Consider the following 16,717-nt stretch of genomic DNA (forward strand, 5'->3'; position numbering starts at 1 on the left):
CCCATCAAACAAACACATAGTTTTATGATATATGGCATTAAATTCCCATTCCCATCTTCTATTCCCACTAACCAATTCAACTAGTCTCAATTGACCTATAAGTCTATAAGTAATTAGAGTTTATAAGCTTGCTTTACATGTTTAGCCTTGAAATTTTATTTAAGTTAAACAAAATGAATTAATCGAACCTATTAGATTATTATATTTAAAACTTCAGTTATAAATTGAAAATAACCTTTATTAAATTTATTTTTTCCAAACTTATCTATAATCTCCGTTTTATAAATTTATAACAATACACATTTTTACTCTCTATTTTATATCAAATCGTGATAATGAAGCAGATACAATAAACGGAAAAAGTTAACCAAGACCCAAAAATGTAGCCAATAATAAATAGACATCCACCAGACCAGCACACCTGTATTATTGTTACACTCCAAAGATCCATGTCTAGAAATACCATAAATAAACGAAGGAAAGAGAAAAGAGGCGGGAATAAAAACGGCAAAGCAATCGGAAAAGCAAACGTGTCATTGAAAGCAATCACAAAAGGGGACCCACTTTGGGTGCGTGTCACCCTCAATATATCAAATACCAGTATACCACCATCACCATTACCAAACTAATAAACCGCGAAACTCTCTGCCACAAATTCATACCTCTTTTAAACCCTAACCTTTTTTCTTTTTTGTTTTCTATCTTTTCAATTTTTCTTAACTAATTTTATTTTATTAGTTTTTTGATTTTTTCAAAATTTTGAAATTTTCGGCCGAAAAGAAAAATTGAAATTGGGGATTCTTTGAATTTTCTACAATCTACTTTAACTCCACTTTCTTTTTGCATTTCTTTCTCTCTCTCCTCTAATTCCAGGTATTTATCTTTTTTTTTTTTAAAATTATAATCATTATTTCATTTCCATATTTTCTGAAATTGAATGCTATTGTTTATTTAATTTTTATTTTTATTTTCATTTTTTTTTTGGTTGAAAGATTGTCAATGGAGAAATCGAAAATTTGTTGAAGTTTAAAGAATGGAGTTAGGGAGGAATTCCAGCTTGTCTGGCCCACTTGACTTTGCTCGTCCTTGTAAGTTTCAATTATTCCTTTTTATTTTTTTTTCTCAATGCCCAATTTTGGATTTTTTTGCACTTTTTAGTAATTATTATCATGCATATTTCAAATTCTAAATTATGTGTTTTTTGATTAATTGCCTTTTTTTTTTATATTTAATTTTGCAATGATTATGTAATGTGTAATTTCAATGATGTGTTGTATGACTGTATGAGAAGATGTCTGGATGTATGATTAGCTAATTAAGTGGGTACAAGTCTTTATGAGGAGGTAGAATTGGAGACTTGAGATCAAATTTCGTCTACATCATTTTTTTCGGGTGGTCTGAAATTAGGGATGTTAGGAAAAAGGTTGTCATCTATACTTTACAAGTTTACAGTATTGAGATACATTTTCATGTGTCTTGTCAAAAATTTACAGTATGTACCGACCGGAGTAGCATTGTAGGTAGATTATGTGTTCTGTTAAGAATCACTGTCACTGTGTTAGTGAATTTTTGTAGTATGAAAGACTGTTAATTTCTCTGTTGATGGTCTTTCCATTAATGATCATAGATCACTTGTATCAAGCTCGGGTTTGGGGGTGTAATCTTGTTTTATACGAGGATTAACATATTTAGTATACTGTAGGAGAGCACGAGCGAATAAGGGTACTTGATAGATATACATTTGCAAAGATGTAGAATCGAGAGCTTACATTGATGCTTAAGTAATACGAAGTAACTAATAAGTATAGTGTTGTATCTATGAACTTTTGTTTTCTATAAGTATTAGCATAAGTAGTACTTCGTATGCAGTAGAGGGGACCGAGTTACTGAAGACTGAAGTCGCTTGAAAGGTTTTCACATGGCTGTGATATATAGAATTAAAAGCTTACGTTGACACTCAAGGATAGACTTGTAGCTATTAGCTTGTTCTCGATCATGTTTTTGGAACTCAATATTTTTGCCGTTTCCTAATTTATATCCAACCTGTCCTTAGAGAAGAGCATTTTATCTTAAAACCAAAGTGATATTATAGCTTGATTTTTTTTTTTTTTTTTTATTTAAAGATATGAAACAATGTAACAGAGGTTTACTAAGTGTTATATAATGTTTGCAGGTTTTGAAGGCTCAACAAGTCGTGAAAGAAAAGAGCGGAAATCAGATGTTGAGATATCAGAAGATGAGAAGAAGAAGAAGATGGGAGGTTTTAAAAAGAGAGCAATTAACGCATCCAGTAAAATAAGGCGTTCACTCAGCAAGAAAAAAGGCAAGCGGAAGGTTGAAGGACTTCCTTCTGTTTCTATAAAGGATGTACGAGATGTTAAGGAAGTGCAGGCTGTGCAAGCATTTCGACAAGCACTGGCTTTGGATGAGTTACTACCTGCAAGACATGATAATTATTACACCTTGCTGAGGTAATCTGTTCTTTTAGTTGGTGAACGATAGGCTATACCACTGTCTTCTATTATGGCTTTTCTGTTCCCTATAAAAGTTCTGTGCTGTGTTATAATGACTGCAGTTAAGTTTCTTCTGTATTGTTGTATTGTGAATGAGTTGCTTAGACAAATTGCTTATTGTTGGCTAACTGTTGATGATTGCCTGAAACCTTTGGATATTTTGTTTAGCAGCTATAATTAGGTATCTATTTAATTAAATGGAATGTTTATATATCTTCTGAATGATATATTTGTTTCTTGAAAATTCATCCTTGCAGGTTTTTGAAGGCAAGAAAGTTTGACATTGAGAAGGCAAAGCAAATGTGGGTTGATATGCTCAAGTGGAGAAAAGAATTTGGTGCCGACACTATCCTTGAGGTCAGAATTTAAATTATTGACATTGATCTGAGTAGTTGCACAGCGACCCAGCCTTCTGCAGTTCTGCTTCCTCAATAGTTTGGCAGAATGGATTACTCTTCTGTTATTTGGTCAATCCTTTAAAAAAAATGACTTCTTGTTTGCTCTCTGTCAGGATTTTGAGTACCATGAGTTGGACGAGGTCTTAAAGTATTATCCCCAGGGATTTCATGGTGTTGACAAAGATGGGCGGCCTGTCTATCTTTACCTACTGGGAAAGGTTGATACAGAGAAGCTTATGCAAGTAACTACAATGGAACGATACCTCAAATATCATGCTCAAGATTTTGAAAGGTGCTTTGCACTGAAATATCCAGCTTGCTCCATTGCTGCTAAAAGGCATATAGATTCAAATACAACTATTCTTGATGTTCAAGGCGTGGTATGTTGCCTATTTCACTTGTTATCTGTTCAATTATCAGTGGGCATAATGCACAGGTCTTTTGTCTTGAGAAGTGCATAAAAAGAGTTCCAATTATTTTTTTAAACTTATCATCAGGGCTATAAAAACCTAACAAAACCTGCTCGTGAACTGATAATGCGGCTACAAAAAATTGATAACGACAACTATCCTGAGGTATGTTGAGTAGCTACAAACTGTTTTGTTGAATTCAATGATAATGATTTTAATGTATCTGATTACCGCCTACCTGTGTTGTTTCTTATGTTTGTTGCGGATATTTCTGCAGACTCTTTACCGAATGTATATCATTAATGCTGGCAATGGCTTTAAATTGGTCTGGAATGTAATCAAGCCTTTTCTTGATCCTCATACGACATCCAAAATTCATGTAAATATTAGAGTGCTTAAATATGCTTATCAACCAATATCTATTAGTTAATCACCTTTAAGTTATATGAAAAATTTGATTTTCATATCCTTGTCAGGTCCTTGGCCCCAAATATCAGAGCAAACTGTTTGAGATCATTGACAAAAGGTAATCTCACTGGATACCCATGTTGGTTGTCATTTTGTATGATCAACCTTCTACTGAATATTACCTATTTAGGTTTACTTATTGTTTAAATTGATTGCCTCATACAGCCAATTGCCTGAATTTCTTGGCGGTACATGCAATTGTGCAGATCAAGGAGGTTGTGTAAGGTCTGACAAGGGACCATGGAAAGATCCTGAAATCTTAAAGGTTGTTTAAATTGAGCATTCACGTTCAAATTCTATGACTGTATTTTCAAATTTCCAAAGTTTTAAGTTTTTGACTTGTTGAATTCTGATTGATTAACTGCAGTTGATTCAATCTGGCGAAGCCGAAGTAGCTATATCAAACAGTGAAGGCAGGGTTATTGCTTACAACAAGATGGTATGTTAAATTTCTCGAATAAAATTATGTGGATACATAAAAATTTGTTACTGTTTTGTTTGCATATTATTTGTTTGTCCTGATGTTACTTATGTATTTATGTATTTTTGCTTGACCACCAGATTAAAAATCATGACACATCAACAGCAGAGTCTGGATCCGAAGTTGAAGAAATTTCTTCTTCTAGAGCACCTAGGGCTTCTTTGGAGTTAAAATTGATGCCAGTGGATGAAGAAGTAAGCCCTCATGTACCCAACATCTGATAGACTTGACTTCCATTAAATTAAGTTAATATTTTGCACTAGTGTTTTTATTGGAAATTTATATACTTACGCACTTTCAACCTGGGTTTCTTAAAACTCGACCTTATCTCCTCCCATTACTATTTCCTCGTCAGTTTTGGCTAGGTAGAGGCTGTAGGCTGATTCTTGATACTGCACAAGATATATCTCTAAACATTAAGAGCTTCCTATTCATAAAGAATGATATTTAAATTTTAAAGCTGCATAGCTAGTCATAAGAAAATTCTGATTGTCTTGGACATGCAATTGGTAGTATACTTTCAAAATTTTGGCCTAAACAGAATAATTTAGCCCTTGTTATTCCTTTTTTTTTGGAGAGAGGGGGGGGGGGGGGTTGAGATTTTTCACTTGATAAAGTTCCATGTAATTTGAAGATAAGAGGGCAAAGGAGGAGATCCTGACAGGAAATGATATTTTGCAGGCTCGGATAGCTAAAAATATTGGGGAGATTTTGGAGGGGGGAAGGGGGGATTTTCACTTGATAAAGTTTTATGTATTTTGAAGATAGAGGACAAAGGTGGAGATCCTGACAGGAAATGATATTTTGCAGGCTCGGATAGCCAGAAATAGTGGCTCTTCTGGTGGCATTCCTGATAATGATGAAAATGTTCCTGTAATTGTGAAGCACTTGGATTCAGAATCTGTAGGAGTTGTCTCCATTGATCAGTCAAATCCATCCACAGGTTAGCATACCTTTCCTAAAGTGTAAGAGTGTACTATTTCATCCAAAATGATATATTTATGGAATATGGTCGCATGTTTGTTATTGCGTACTAATAGCTGGGCTGCATTCTTTTCTCTAATTCTTTTTATGTTGTGCTTCCTTTTTTGCTTCTGGAAGAACTAGTTGAACTTGGACTAGATTTTATTGTTTGCTTGTGAGAAAATTGTCTAATTTGATTTTTCAGCATGTCTAGTGTAATTTATTGCAGAGACAATATCTCAACAATCTGCAGATGTAGAGCAAAGTCATTTCCGAATTTTCGCTGCAGTCGTGGCCTTCTTTGTGACCTTATTTGCTTTCTTCCGGTCAGCAACGATGAAAATTTCTCGAGAAGTTCCCATGGTTATTTTGAATTTTGCCCGCAACCTTCATGATATCCTTGGACCAGATTTTAAAGAAAATTTGCAACAACCGTCAGTGAGTCCAGACATGACAGAGACAGAATTTCGCTTAGTTACACTCAGAAAGCTCAGTGATCTTGAAGAGAATGTAAAAACATTACAGACAAATCCAACGCAAATGCCTTCTGAGAAAGAGGAGTTGCTAAATGCTGCAATATATCGTGTGGATGCTCTGGAAGCAGAGTTGATTGCAACCAAAAAGGTAAATTTGTTACAATTATTAGTTTGTAATGAACTGTTTTCTGATGTTAAATTAATAGAAAAAACTCGAAGGACAGCTCTTCTTGTGTCCTGCTACAGGAAAATGAAATAAGTCTGAAGTGTTTGTGGGTCATTTATATCGTTGTTTGATGAACAGGCATTACATGAAGCTTTGATGAGGCAGGAAGATTTGCTCGCATTCTTTGACGCACAAGAATCTGCCAGATTTCGGGTATATAGTCATGAAAAACCTTGTTCCTTAAGTTATTGATGTGAATGCAGACTTTCCCTAGATGTTTGTTGTTTAAGTTTATCATTGCTTACATGTATTATTCAATCTGCAGAGGAGAAGGTTCTGCTGGTGAAGAATGGGTTGCTGCTTACAGGGATAAACTTGCCGTATTCTTTGGGTCTCTTTCTCGGCATTGTGTATTGGGGTAGAGTTTTTAATTAACAGAGGATCCTCCTGTATTTTCTGTACAGTATAGGGTTTCATATTTTTCTCCTGAGGTTAAGATTTATTAAAAGAAATGAGAAAAAAGTTAGTACTTGTATGCGTTTTCTTTGTCTACTGTTGACATTTCTTTCGATTGCCTGTCTGATCAAGTGATTCATAGGTGCAAACAATGTCTACTGACGTTTCTTACAACATCTCTAATTTCCCATTTCAATAAACAAAACTAAGCGAGGCCAATCCTCGTTGTGCCTTAAAAGTTGGATTATTCACCATCACCACAACAAAATGCTAACCAAGACCTTGGATTTAAAACCATTACTAAGTAGATTCCTGAATCCTGAGTGATGGTGGAAGAAAAAAATTGATAGTAGGTTGAAATTTTTATAGAACCTGTTTATGGTAATGTTCCTTGTGCTTGCTTCGCAGAAGCTTAGAATTAGTAATATATATGCACATTCTCTTTTGATAACATTTGACAATTATAATCAGATTTTTCCTGTTACAGGGTAAAAAAATTAACACTGAGTAGCAACTAAAACTATGTGGCAATAGAAAACAAGCGCTCATACACATCATTTTAGTTTCGTTCCTTTTCTTCTCATCTTTTTAGTGTTCCTTTGAAGCGCCAACACGACGGGCGCTCTGGAATTTCCTCAGCTTATACTATATATACAGGATCAGCTTCTCCGGTGAATGTTACTGTATCTGTTGATGGGTTCAGGACTATAGAAGTTATCCCTTTTAAAGGTGGATTATTTTCATCCCTTTCAGCCTGCACTTTGAGCAGTGATGATCCACTGATACTATAGTTTTCTGCATCAAACCAAAACAAGTCAGATTAGCTAATACTATACCAAACTAGTGCACAAGCATAATTACGCCTAAAAAATAATCCAAGTATTATGTAAAATTATTTTTAATCTGTTAACATCAGAGTAAAAACGACAGCATCAATCTGCAGAAAAAAACTGTAAAATAAATTTAGCTTCTATAGAAATGAAGAAAATAGGTCGTAGGGAGGGAACGCGAGCGGTACTAAGATTGTAAATACAAAGCCAGAATTAACATACATATTCTGCTGCAAACTATATCAGGTTAAATTGAAGCATATACTGCAAAAATATAAAATGAAAAAGATCAAACCTTGGACATAATTCTGTAAGAATTAGATACACAAATGGAGAATAAACTTCCTTGTCAATGAAGTTTGCAAGGAACAAAATTTAGAGAACCCATTTATATATTCATGTTCACTACTCTTTTCTGATTTTTTCAAACTCAGACGCAAGCAAGAATAAGTTTGTGGAATTCTATCTACAGAATATATCTTGACAGTTAAGGGAACAATTATCCTGTATAAATTATGGTCATGACGATGCTAGATGCTATATGTCACTTATATGCATTTAAACACCAAATATGGAACCTGATGAGGCTATCCGTGGCATAGTGTTCCATCCCAGTGATGTCCAAGAGTTCATCATGAGCCGAGCAAAGCTACAATCGGTTGTGAAATTTAACGTCCAAACTGCAAAGATGAAATTAGACATTACTCCAACAGAAGAATCACCATAGCAGCTAGTAACAGACACCCACTCACTCGCATTATGAGTTGATTTTAGTTCTCTAATCAAACTATGAGCTATAATTCATCAATAAGTAAGTTCCTCCGACCCTCATGGCAACAGATCATTCAATTTACAAGGGGAAACTCTCTTAATTCCATTTTACCCTACAGTTCAAGCACTGTGAATGAATTGGGAGGCACTGTCCTAGCACTACATATCAAGAATAACCTCAGTGTAGGCGTGTAGCAATATCAAGAAAACATATACAATAAGGTTAACAGAGAAAGCATAAGAAACAAAAACAATGAAATAATCACAAACTTATAACTCCTGTTGCATGAATCATAAAACATTTGACAGCTACATTCCTTGATCTGGATCGCTTAATTAACATCGACAAATGATCGCTAAAATCGCAAACTCAGGAAAGGCAGAAATTCATAGTTGAGGTAATAAAAAAAAGTTCATCTATCTACCCACAATAAGACATTAAGAATTACATATTGACACATTGTACATACCAAAATGTTACATATTACAGATGAAAATTATACACGAGGACACTAAGAGCATCAAATATTGGAATCTAAACTACGGACAGTTGGACACGAGCAGTCGAGCATGCCTAAGATAACAATGTATTCTTAAAGAGTTAACTAGGTTACAGCAGCTTTAAGGACAATTTGTCAGGTTATGTCGATTTTAATGGAACTGTGCAATCCTCAACAATCTATACCAAGCAAAACCTTTTAAGAAGTTTTTTCAATCTCAATATCCAGTTTCATACCCCTCAATGGTTCCCCCATTTGCAGCACCACGCTCTACTTTGACCATCTTCTTGTAACTCTTGACTATCTTCTGATCCAGCTCATAGTAGTATTCCATATTATTCAAGGGTTTCATATCAAGGTCGATAAAAAATGCCTGCAAGAGTGCACGGAACATAAGACCATCAAAAAGTACAAGAATGAAAAGAAGTATCATGAGAAACCAGCATAAATAAGCATATGTAAGCCCAACACATTCTTGATACCATTAAATTAGCAAGAGGCATCCGATTTACCAATTACAAAGTATATGTCAAGCGCACTATAGAAGGATCATAGAACATCAAAAATTTACAAAATTTATCAATATTATCATCTGTGTTCAACACCTTCATTTAAACCCAGCTAATTGCTGAAACTGTCTCTGTTGAATACAGGTATACAGTCATATGGTCTTTTTCTGTGATAATAACATAATACAACTGAAGCAAACTTTAAAATAGACCAGGATATATCTTTACCTTGACATCAAGCCTTTGCTTTGTTGCATCCAGGTATATTGTTCTATAGTGTGATTCTTGATCATCATCTTCCCTTGGACGGAAACTAATCATTAAACTACAGTCCTTGGCTGTTGCAGCTATCAAGTAGTCCCTTACAATCTTCAGACTTTCATCTACAGGGATTGAATGCAGAGAGCTATACTTTCCTAATTGCCTGTCTTCACCGGAATCTTTACATATCTTGCAAGGCTGGGAAACAATATCATAATAAGCATGAATTGCCCCTTCCACATCAAATTTGTCAAGCTTTTGGACTTCAAGTAGCCTGTCTAATACACCTGATTTAAGTATTGCCTCTCCTACAAGATTCACAAAATTCCTTTTATGCAAACCATTTTCTCCATGCAAGAAAGATTTAAGATTATCTTTAAATGCTTCAACCTTAACAGAATCTGTCCCTTGGTCACCACCCCCCATGCCCCCATATATTAGGGAGCTATTTAGAAAAACCCGCAGATTATTCTGTGGATTTGCAAAGAGAGCCTTAAATGCTTTATGTATTCGCTCCCTTGATCCAGAGAATAAATCCAATGGGTCATATTCGCTCAATTGCTGTATCTGAAAAATAAACAGAGCCATGTCTCACTATCAGGAATACCAAATGATCAGCATCAAAGTCATCTCAGGTAAAAAGTAATGGCATTTATCTATTGGCACATTATGCAAAAATATTACTATTTGATTACATTTCCTTGAATAAAGATCATGCAAAGAGAATTAATGATGGTTACCTTTTGTTGTTGCAATTTAAGGACTTGGTGCATTTTAAAACGAGATACATTCTTCTTGATGGCATTTTCATCAGCTATAAAGCTCGAAGATGGAAGAAATCCCCACTTGGGCTGTTCATGGGAGACAATAGAGTTTTTATGAGATAATAAGATCAGATTTTTTACTAATTTGGGTCAGTTAATTGAGAATGAAATCTATTTTATCAGTCATTAAAATGAGTACTGTCATATGAAATTTAAACCACCTTAATTTCCACAGACAGGCATGGTTTTCCTTTAGATGTGCCTACAAGAAAACCAAACAGAATGATCAAAAAGGTAATTCGAAGCAAGCAATGAGTAGTCACTTTTTGTTATCAAAAAATAATACTAAATAAAAAGCTAAGGAAAAAAAAAACACAAACACAAACATAGTAAGCACAATGTCTTACAAAGACAGAAGTCAGTGAAAAAAAATCAAAGTTTTCAAACTATTCCGAATTGGAAGAAGCAATCAGAAGGATTTATAACATCTAAAACCCTAGTAAGCTATAACACACTGTATTCATGATCAATTTCAATAACTCATTCTCAAATTTATTTGACAAATTACTTGGATAAAATAATGTTATGATAAATATAAACTCATGTTTTCTAAAAGTGATGACAAAATTCATCATATCCCTTCCTCTATCAAACAAGTAGCAACATGATATAGACTAAGGCTACATATATCATTGCATTCATCAATATAACACCAGACAGGAATACAATTGTATCTAAAGTGAAACTCAGATATGAGATACTTTTCTACTACTCTACCCTTGCTACATAAGGAAACTCAAGTCGGTGAAAATATCAAAAAGAAAGGGAGAAGCGAAAAAATAAAGAAATTTATATTGTTTCCTAGTGCTACTCACCTTGGGGGAATACTGAATGATCTGACATTAGCAGCACAGAATCAGCACCGCAATCCACACTGGCAGCACTAACTCTCCAACCAGGGCGCTGGGAGAGAACATTTCTTTCAACCAATTCCAGAAATTCCCTTGATACAAGAATCTTTACCTGCAAATTTGCAAAAACCAAGATTAAGTCAGCGCTTCTATTTCTACAATTTCCTGAGTCTTAAAATGAGCAGATCACAATACTGTCCAAAGAGTAATACTAGTTGTACAAATTTGATGCACATTTCTACAAGGTTTCCACAAAACCTTAACATCAAGATATTTTTCATGGCTGACTAAGTGTTGTAGTGAAGGATGATGGTGGATTATCCTCTACAGCCGATTTGAATATTACTTAATAAAAAAAAAAAAAAAGCGAGGATAGAAAAAATGGCCTCAACTCCTCAAGTTTAAGCAGTCTTTGCATAACCATAAACCTTAGCTAAATTGAGGTATTAACTGACTATACAACAAACTTAAGCCTTTTTTTTTTTTTTTTCTCATGTAGACTTTAGAGTCTAAACACACCACCACAGAATTTCCATGCATAAGAAATCGACATAATACTCTTCATGACAACATTAGTGATGGCCTTTTAATATAGCCATTTCACCAACTTGAGTTTTTTACCCAACAAACAGGACATAGACAAACTGAAATTACACATGCACCAAATACACTAGCAATAGATAATAGTCACAAGTCAACATACCCCAGGATCAACAAACTCTGATCCTAACAGTGGGATCATCACACATTGCACATACATCTGCTCAGCGACCTCTTTGTTTGGGGATGTAACAATATCTGCTACATCTTTCCATAAGCTGCATTCATGCTCAGACAAAACCGAGCGTTCGGTCTCTTTTATTGACCCATTCCTCGGGACCTTTGGCACCCGTATTATTTTCCCACTCTGCACAAGGGGGGAAACTGATCAGCAACTGGAAGTAATTCACTTACAGTCCAACAAGAATGCACATTAGCAATAATGCTCAACAACAGCCAACAGCCATCCAATGATCTGTTTTGTTCACATTATTTCCACTTTTGGAAAAAGTAAATTCTTACAAGGGTTAAACAAATTAGTAACTTTAGATAAGACAATTTCAGGAAATATAAGTTCAAATTAGTTCAATTCAGTTAAGTTCGGGAATATAAGGACTATCAAAGTTCATTTACAACCAATAAAAGTTCTAATAAGTTCAATCATGTTCAGATAAATTCAAATATATAAAAACCCAAGTGAATTGAACACACACTAAGCCTAAATGGACACAACATTAAGATTTTTGTTCTTGTCATATCTATAAAGCATCAAATTATCAGCTACAAATCAGATATAGCCTATTGAAGTTAGGCAAGATTGATTAACTTAAAAACTACTGTAATACAATTCCAATTTGAGCAGTATATCAATTTTGAAGAGAATAAAGAACAGAATTTAACAAGACATAGAAGAAAACAGTAAAAAGTGAAATTCAGTTCAGATGAAGCTTAAAATTGGAAAGTGAATCAGATATAAAGATAAATAAGCCATTAAAATAACATGCAATACATTAAAAGTGCAGGAATCAAAAAAGTTTATAAAAAAACATACAAAGGTAGGGGATGATCCAGAGTATGCAAGAACTAAATTAATTGCTCCTTCCCCTCTGTAACACCAATCACCTGCATCTTTTTTCTCCAAAACTACCTTCATTCTGAAATTTAAATAATAATTAAAAAAAAAATCAAAATTGAATCTTTACAAATTCACAAAGACTAAATTCAAGGCTTTATACCAAATTATATAAAATTTCAGATATGGAAATCAATAATTGGTCCAAAATTCCACAAAGTAGAGTACCCTTTTAGAAAAATTATTGAATTAAACTAAAATAAAATAGAGAGAAAAAAATTTATCTAAAAAAAATATTCTTATAGTATTAAAAAATACGCAAATGAAGAAAAAGTACATGTGAACTGGAAATTAAGATTCTGTCTTAGCAAATAATAATTCAGTAGAACATGAGTTGTGATTCTCAAGAAATTCAGCATCTTTTGTAGAATATAAATGTTGGAATTAGGAATTAAGATGAAAGTGCAAAGAAAAAACAAATAAATAATTATCATCTGAATCTACATTTCAATAAAATAGTCAAAATTGAAAAGGACTAGAAAGTTAAATGAGTGACTACATTATTGACTGTTTAAGTTGGTTGAAGATCTAAGTATGGCAAATGGGTGTCTGAAATTTGAAGTGATTCGCCGGAAAAAATGGCGGAATTTCGACCGGAGAAATGGGTTTTTCCGGTTGATTGGATTTGGTTCGTGAGATTTTTCCTTTGATTACTTTTCTGATGTAATTGTTTATGTTTGATGTTGGTTTTGGGGTATTTGAACTGCTATTCTGCCTAACCTCACCCACCACCACTTTAGCCTCGTGGAGGGCTCCAAGGGACAGTTGGGGCAACAATTTTGTGGGCTAGCCGACATCAGGAGAAGATAAAAATGGCCGAACTCGGCCTGAGTCCGATCGCGGGGCAGCCCGGACTTTGTCCAAAAAAAACGGCCCGTGAAGCAGTTGTGTCCAAACCTGTTATTTCAAGTTAAAGTTAGCATGATTTTCAAGCAGAGTGGTTAACACGCGCAATGTGCTTGTTATAGCTGGCCATATCCGATTAGCTATTTCAGTTTGAGGTTATGTCATAAATTGTTGGCAACATTAATGAGTGAAAATATGTAAACAAATTTTTTTTAGAGTATAAATGTGCGCACACTATTTTTTTGAGGTTAAAAAAAAGCATTTTAGAGGATATAAGGGTGCGTGTTCAATTCACCTGATTTTCACTTATCTAAATTAAGGGTCTGTTCATATTTACTTAATTTCAGTTCAGTTCAGTTCAGTTCAGCTCTAATCATTTCAGTTCAGTTCAACTCCAACCAATTCAGTTCAGTTCAGCTCTCAATTTCCCTCTCTCATAAAATATTCATTTCAGCTCAGTTGAGTTCAGTTCAGATCAGTTAAGCTCAGCTCCAATCAATTCACTTCAGTTCAGTTCAACTCAGTTCAATAAATGTGAACAGGCCCTAACTTATCTGAAATTGACTTAACTTATCCGAACTTATTCAAACTGATTTTAGTTGTAATTTGAATTTGGGTAACCCTAATCAAGACTTAACTTATCTGAACTTATTTTTTCTAAACTTAACTTATCTGAACTTATATTAACTTATCTGAACTTATTACACCTAAATAAGTGAAAGTAAGGTGAACAGAACAGATAGAGCTGTCAATTCGGGTAAACGGGTCAGGTTTGGGTCGGGTAAGAGTGAGTCCATCAACTCGGGTCGAGTCAATTTAGATTAATTCCATAACCTATGCGGGTCAGGTTTGGGTTGGGCCATGCTTGAGTCGGGTCACATCGGGTCATACTTCTTATCGGGTTTGGGTCGGGTTTAGGTCGGGTTACATTCGGGTCGGGTGAACAATAGGTCGGGTTTAATTCAGGTTTTCACGGGTTAAAACGGGTTAGGGTAATTCTCGGGTTTGAGTTAGGTTCGGTTCAAGTCAATACCGGGTTATAATCAGGTTGGGTCATTTCCAAGTCGGGTCATTCTTGGAGTCAAGTCGGATTATGTTCAAGTCAATAATTTGCAGGTTACAATTAGGTCGGATCATTTCCAAGTCAGGTCATATTCGGGTTCAACTAACTATAAATAGATAATTATCATTTTTATCAAGCTAATTATTTCCTTTGACTATAATATATATGGCAATATACTAGGGAACTATAGTTTATTATTTATGAAAATAATTATCTCCTTTGACCATACAACAAATATATACTATATTTAACTCTTAAATTTGAGGATGATGCTCCTTTCTATTGCTGGCCTGGACCGACTTGATCTCCCTAGACAAAATGCATTGATCAACAATAATAAGGTGGTCTAAATTGCATTTAAGGTGATTTGAAATCGGGTCAAGAACAATTTGGGTTGAATTTAGGTCGGGACAATAACAAGTCATGTTGATTTCGAGTCGGATTAGTAACAGATCGGGTTGAATATTTTGGGTCGGGTTAGTAATAGGTATGGAAAATTCAGGTCGGGTCAATAACAAGTTGGGTTGAATTTGGGTCAGGTCAATAACAAGTCAGGTTTATTTCGGATGGAGTTTGTAACAGAGTGGGTTAAATTCGGATTGGGTTAGGAACGAGTCGGGTTGAATTCAGGTCAGGTTAGTAAAAATTCAGGTTAAATTCGGGTTTTGACGAATTAAAACGGGTTTGGGTCAATTTCGGTTCTAGTCGGGTTCGGTGCAAGTTAATTAAATTGGCCGTTGTAAACCGGTAAATCGATGCAAGTTATAAACCGGTAAATTGGCCGTTTAAAATCAAATTGAATGGTTCCACACACCCAATTGGACTTCCGGAGGATATTAGGGACCATGGGAAACATTCCGGCAATTTTTATTTCCGGGCGAAAAAAAAGTCAAAAAAATTCCAAAATTGAAGGCTAATATCCACGCTTTTTGAGAAATTTTGGATGTTTCGGGGACCGGTGTCGAAAAAGTTTTGAAATTATTTGGGATACAACTCGGGATCATATAATGTCGTTTGGAACCATATATGATCATTATTTGTTGTCATAAATGTCCGTGGTAGACTTGAATTAATGAAATTGATGCAAATTGTAAACCATTAAATTGGTCGTTTAAAGGAAAATTGAATGGTTCCACCCACCCATTTGGAATCTCGGAGGGTATTAGGACAATGGTAAACATTTCAGCAATTTTTATTTTCGGTCGAAAAAAAAAACAAAAAATTTCAAAATTGAAAACTAATATCCACGCTTTTTGAGAAATTTTGCAGGTTTCGGGGCCAGGTGTAGAAAACTATATATTAATATTTTAGAGGATGCATCTCGGGGTCATATAATGCCGTTTGGAACCATATATGATCATTATATATTGTAATAAATGTTCGTAGTAAACTTGAGTTAATGAAATTCGAGCAAGTTGTAAACCGGTAATTAAATTGGCCGTTTAAAGGCGAATTGGAAGGTTCCACCAACCCAATTGGACCCCCGAAGGATATTAGGGACCATGGTAAACATTTAGGCAATTTTTATTTCCGGGAGAAAAAAAGTCAAAAAATTCCAAAATTAAAGACTAATATTCACGATTTTTGAGAAATTTTGGAGGTTTCGAGGCCCGGTGTTGAAAAGTCTTGAAACTTTAGGGGATACAACTCAGGTTATATAATGCTGTTTGGAACAATATATGATCATAATTTTGTTGTCATAGATGTTGTGGTAGGCTTGAGTTAATGAAATCGGTGCAAGTTGTAAATCGGTAAATTGGTCGTGTAAAGGCAAATTGGATGGTTCCACCTATCCAATGGGACTCCCAGGCGTTATTTGGGACCATGGTAAATATTTCAACAATTTTTATTTCCGGGCGATAATAAAGTCAAAATTTTCAAAATTGAAGGCTAATATCCACACTTTTTGAGAAATTTTGGAGGATTCAGGGCCCGGTGTCGAAAAGTCTTGAAATTCTAGGGGATACATACCGGGGTCATTTAATGCGGTTTGGAACCATATATTATCATTATTTGTTGTCATAAATGTTCGTGGCAGGCTTGAGTTAATGAAATCGGTGCAAGTTATAAACCGGTAAACAAAAGCAAATTGGATGGTTCTACCCACCCAATTGGACTACCGGAGGGTATTAGGGACCATGGTAAACATTTCGGCAATTTTTATTTTATGGCGTAAAAAAGTCAAAAAATTCAAAAATTAAAGGCTAATGTCCACGTTTTTTGAGAAATTTTGGAGGTTTCAGGGCACGATGTCGCAAA

At 34.8% G+C, this 16,717-nt stretch overlaps 2 protein-coding genes across 4 annotated transcripts; one reads left to right on the plus strand and one right to left on the minus strand.

Moving 5' to 3' along the window:
• The first annotated feature begins 428 nt into the window (after positions 1–428).
• LOC110724785 (phosphatidylinositol/phosphatidylcholine transfer protein SFH8-like) lies at positions 429–6,446 on the plus strand. Its single transcript, XM_021904248.1, has 15 exons — positions 429–873; positions 993–1,088; positions 2,174–2,471; positions 2,771–2,870; positions 3,025–3,291; positions 3,409–3,486; positions 3,599–3,700; positions 3,798–3,847; positions 3,955–4,054; positions 4,157–4,228; positions 4,351–4,464; positions 5,081–5,213; positions 5,463–5,857; positions 6,014–6,088; positions 6,201–6,446. The coding sequence occupies exons 2-15, from the start codon at positions 1,034–1,036 to the stop codon at positions 6,219–6,221; spliced, it is 1,860 nt and encodes a 619-aa protein (XP_021759940.1). The 5' UTR covers positions 429–873; positions 993–1,033; the 3' UTR covers positions 6,222–6,446.
• A 228-nt stretch (positions 6,447–6,674) lies between these two features.
• Positions 6,675–13,418, minus strand: LOC110724786 (inositol-pentakisphosphate 2-kinase-like). 3 transcript variants are annotated; one of them, XM_021904249.1, is made up of 10 exons: positions 13,049–13,418; positions 12,469–12,571; positions 11,581–11,784; positions 10,842–10,989; positions 10,188–10,228; positions 9,943–10,053; positions 9,170–9,769; positions 8,669–8,805; positions 7,740–7,841; positions 6,675–7,126 (listed from the first exon to the last, which is right to left on the minus strand). In XM_021904249.1, exons 2-9 carry the CDS (start codon positions 12,568–12,570, stop codon positions 7,811–7,813), a joined length of 1,374 nt encoding a protein of 457 aa, XP_021759941.1. In that variant the 5' UTR covers position 12,571; positions 13,049–13,418; the 3' UTR covers positions 6,675–7,126; positions 7,740–7,810. The 3 variants fall into 3 exon arrangements, with proteins under 3 accessions (XP_021759941.1, XP_021759942.1, XP_021759943.1); XM_021904250.1 differs by lacking the exon at positions 13,049–13,418 and adding an exon at positions 12,827–13,027; XM_021904251.1 differs by lacking the exons at positions 6,675–7,126; positions 7,740–7,841 and having other exon boundaries at positions 8,192–8,805; positions 13,049–13,416.
• Between the last annotated feature and the right edge of the window lie 3,299 nt (positions 13,419–16,717).

The sequence above is a fragment of the Chenopodium quinoa genome, unplaced genomic scaffold (genome assembly GCF_001683475.1).
Source record: "Chenopodium quinoa cultivar QQ74 unplaced genomic scaffold, ASM168347v1, whole genome shotgun sequence".
Lineage (NCBI taxonomy): Eukaryota > Viridiplantae > Streptophyta > Magnoliopsida > Caryophyllales > Amaranthaceae > Chenopodium > Chenopodium quinoa.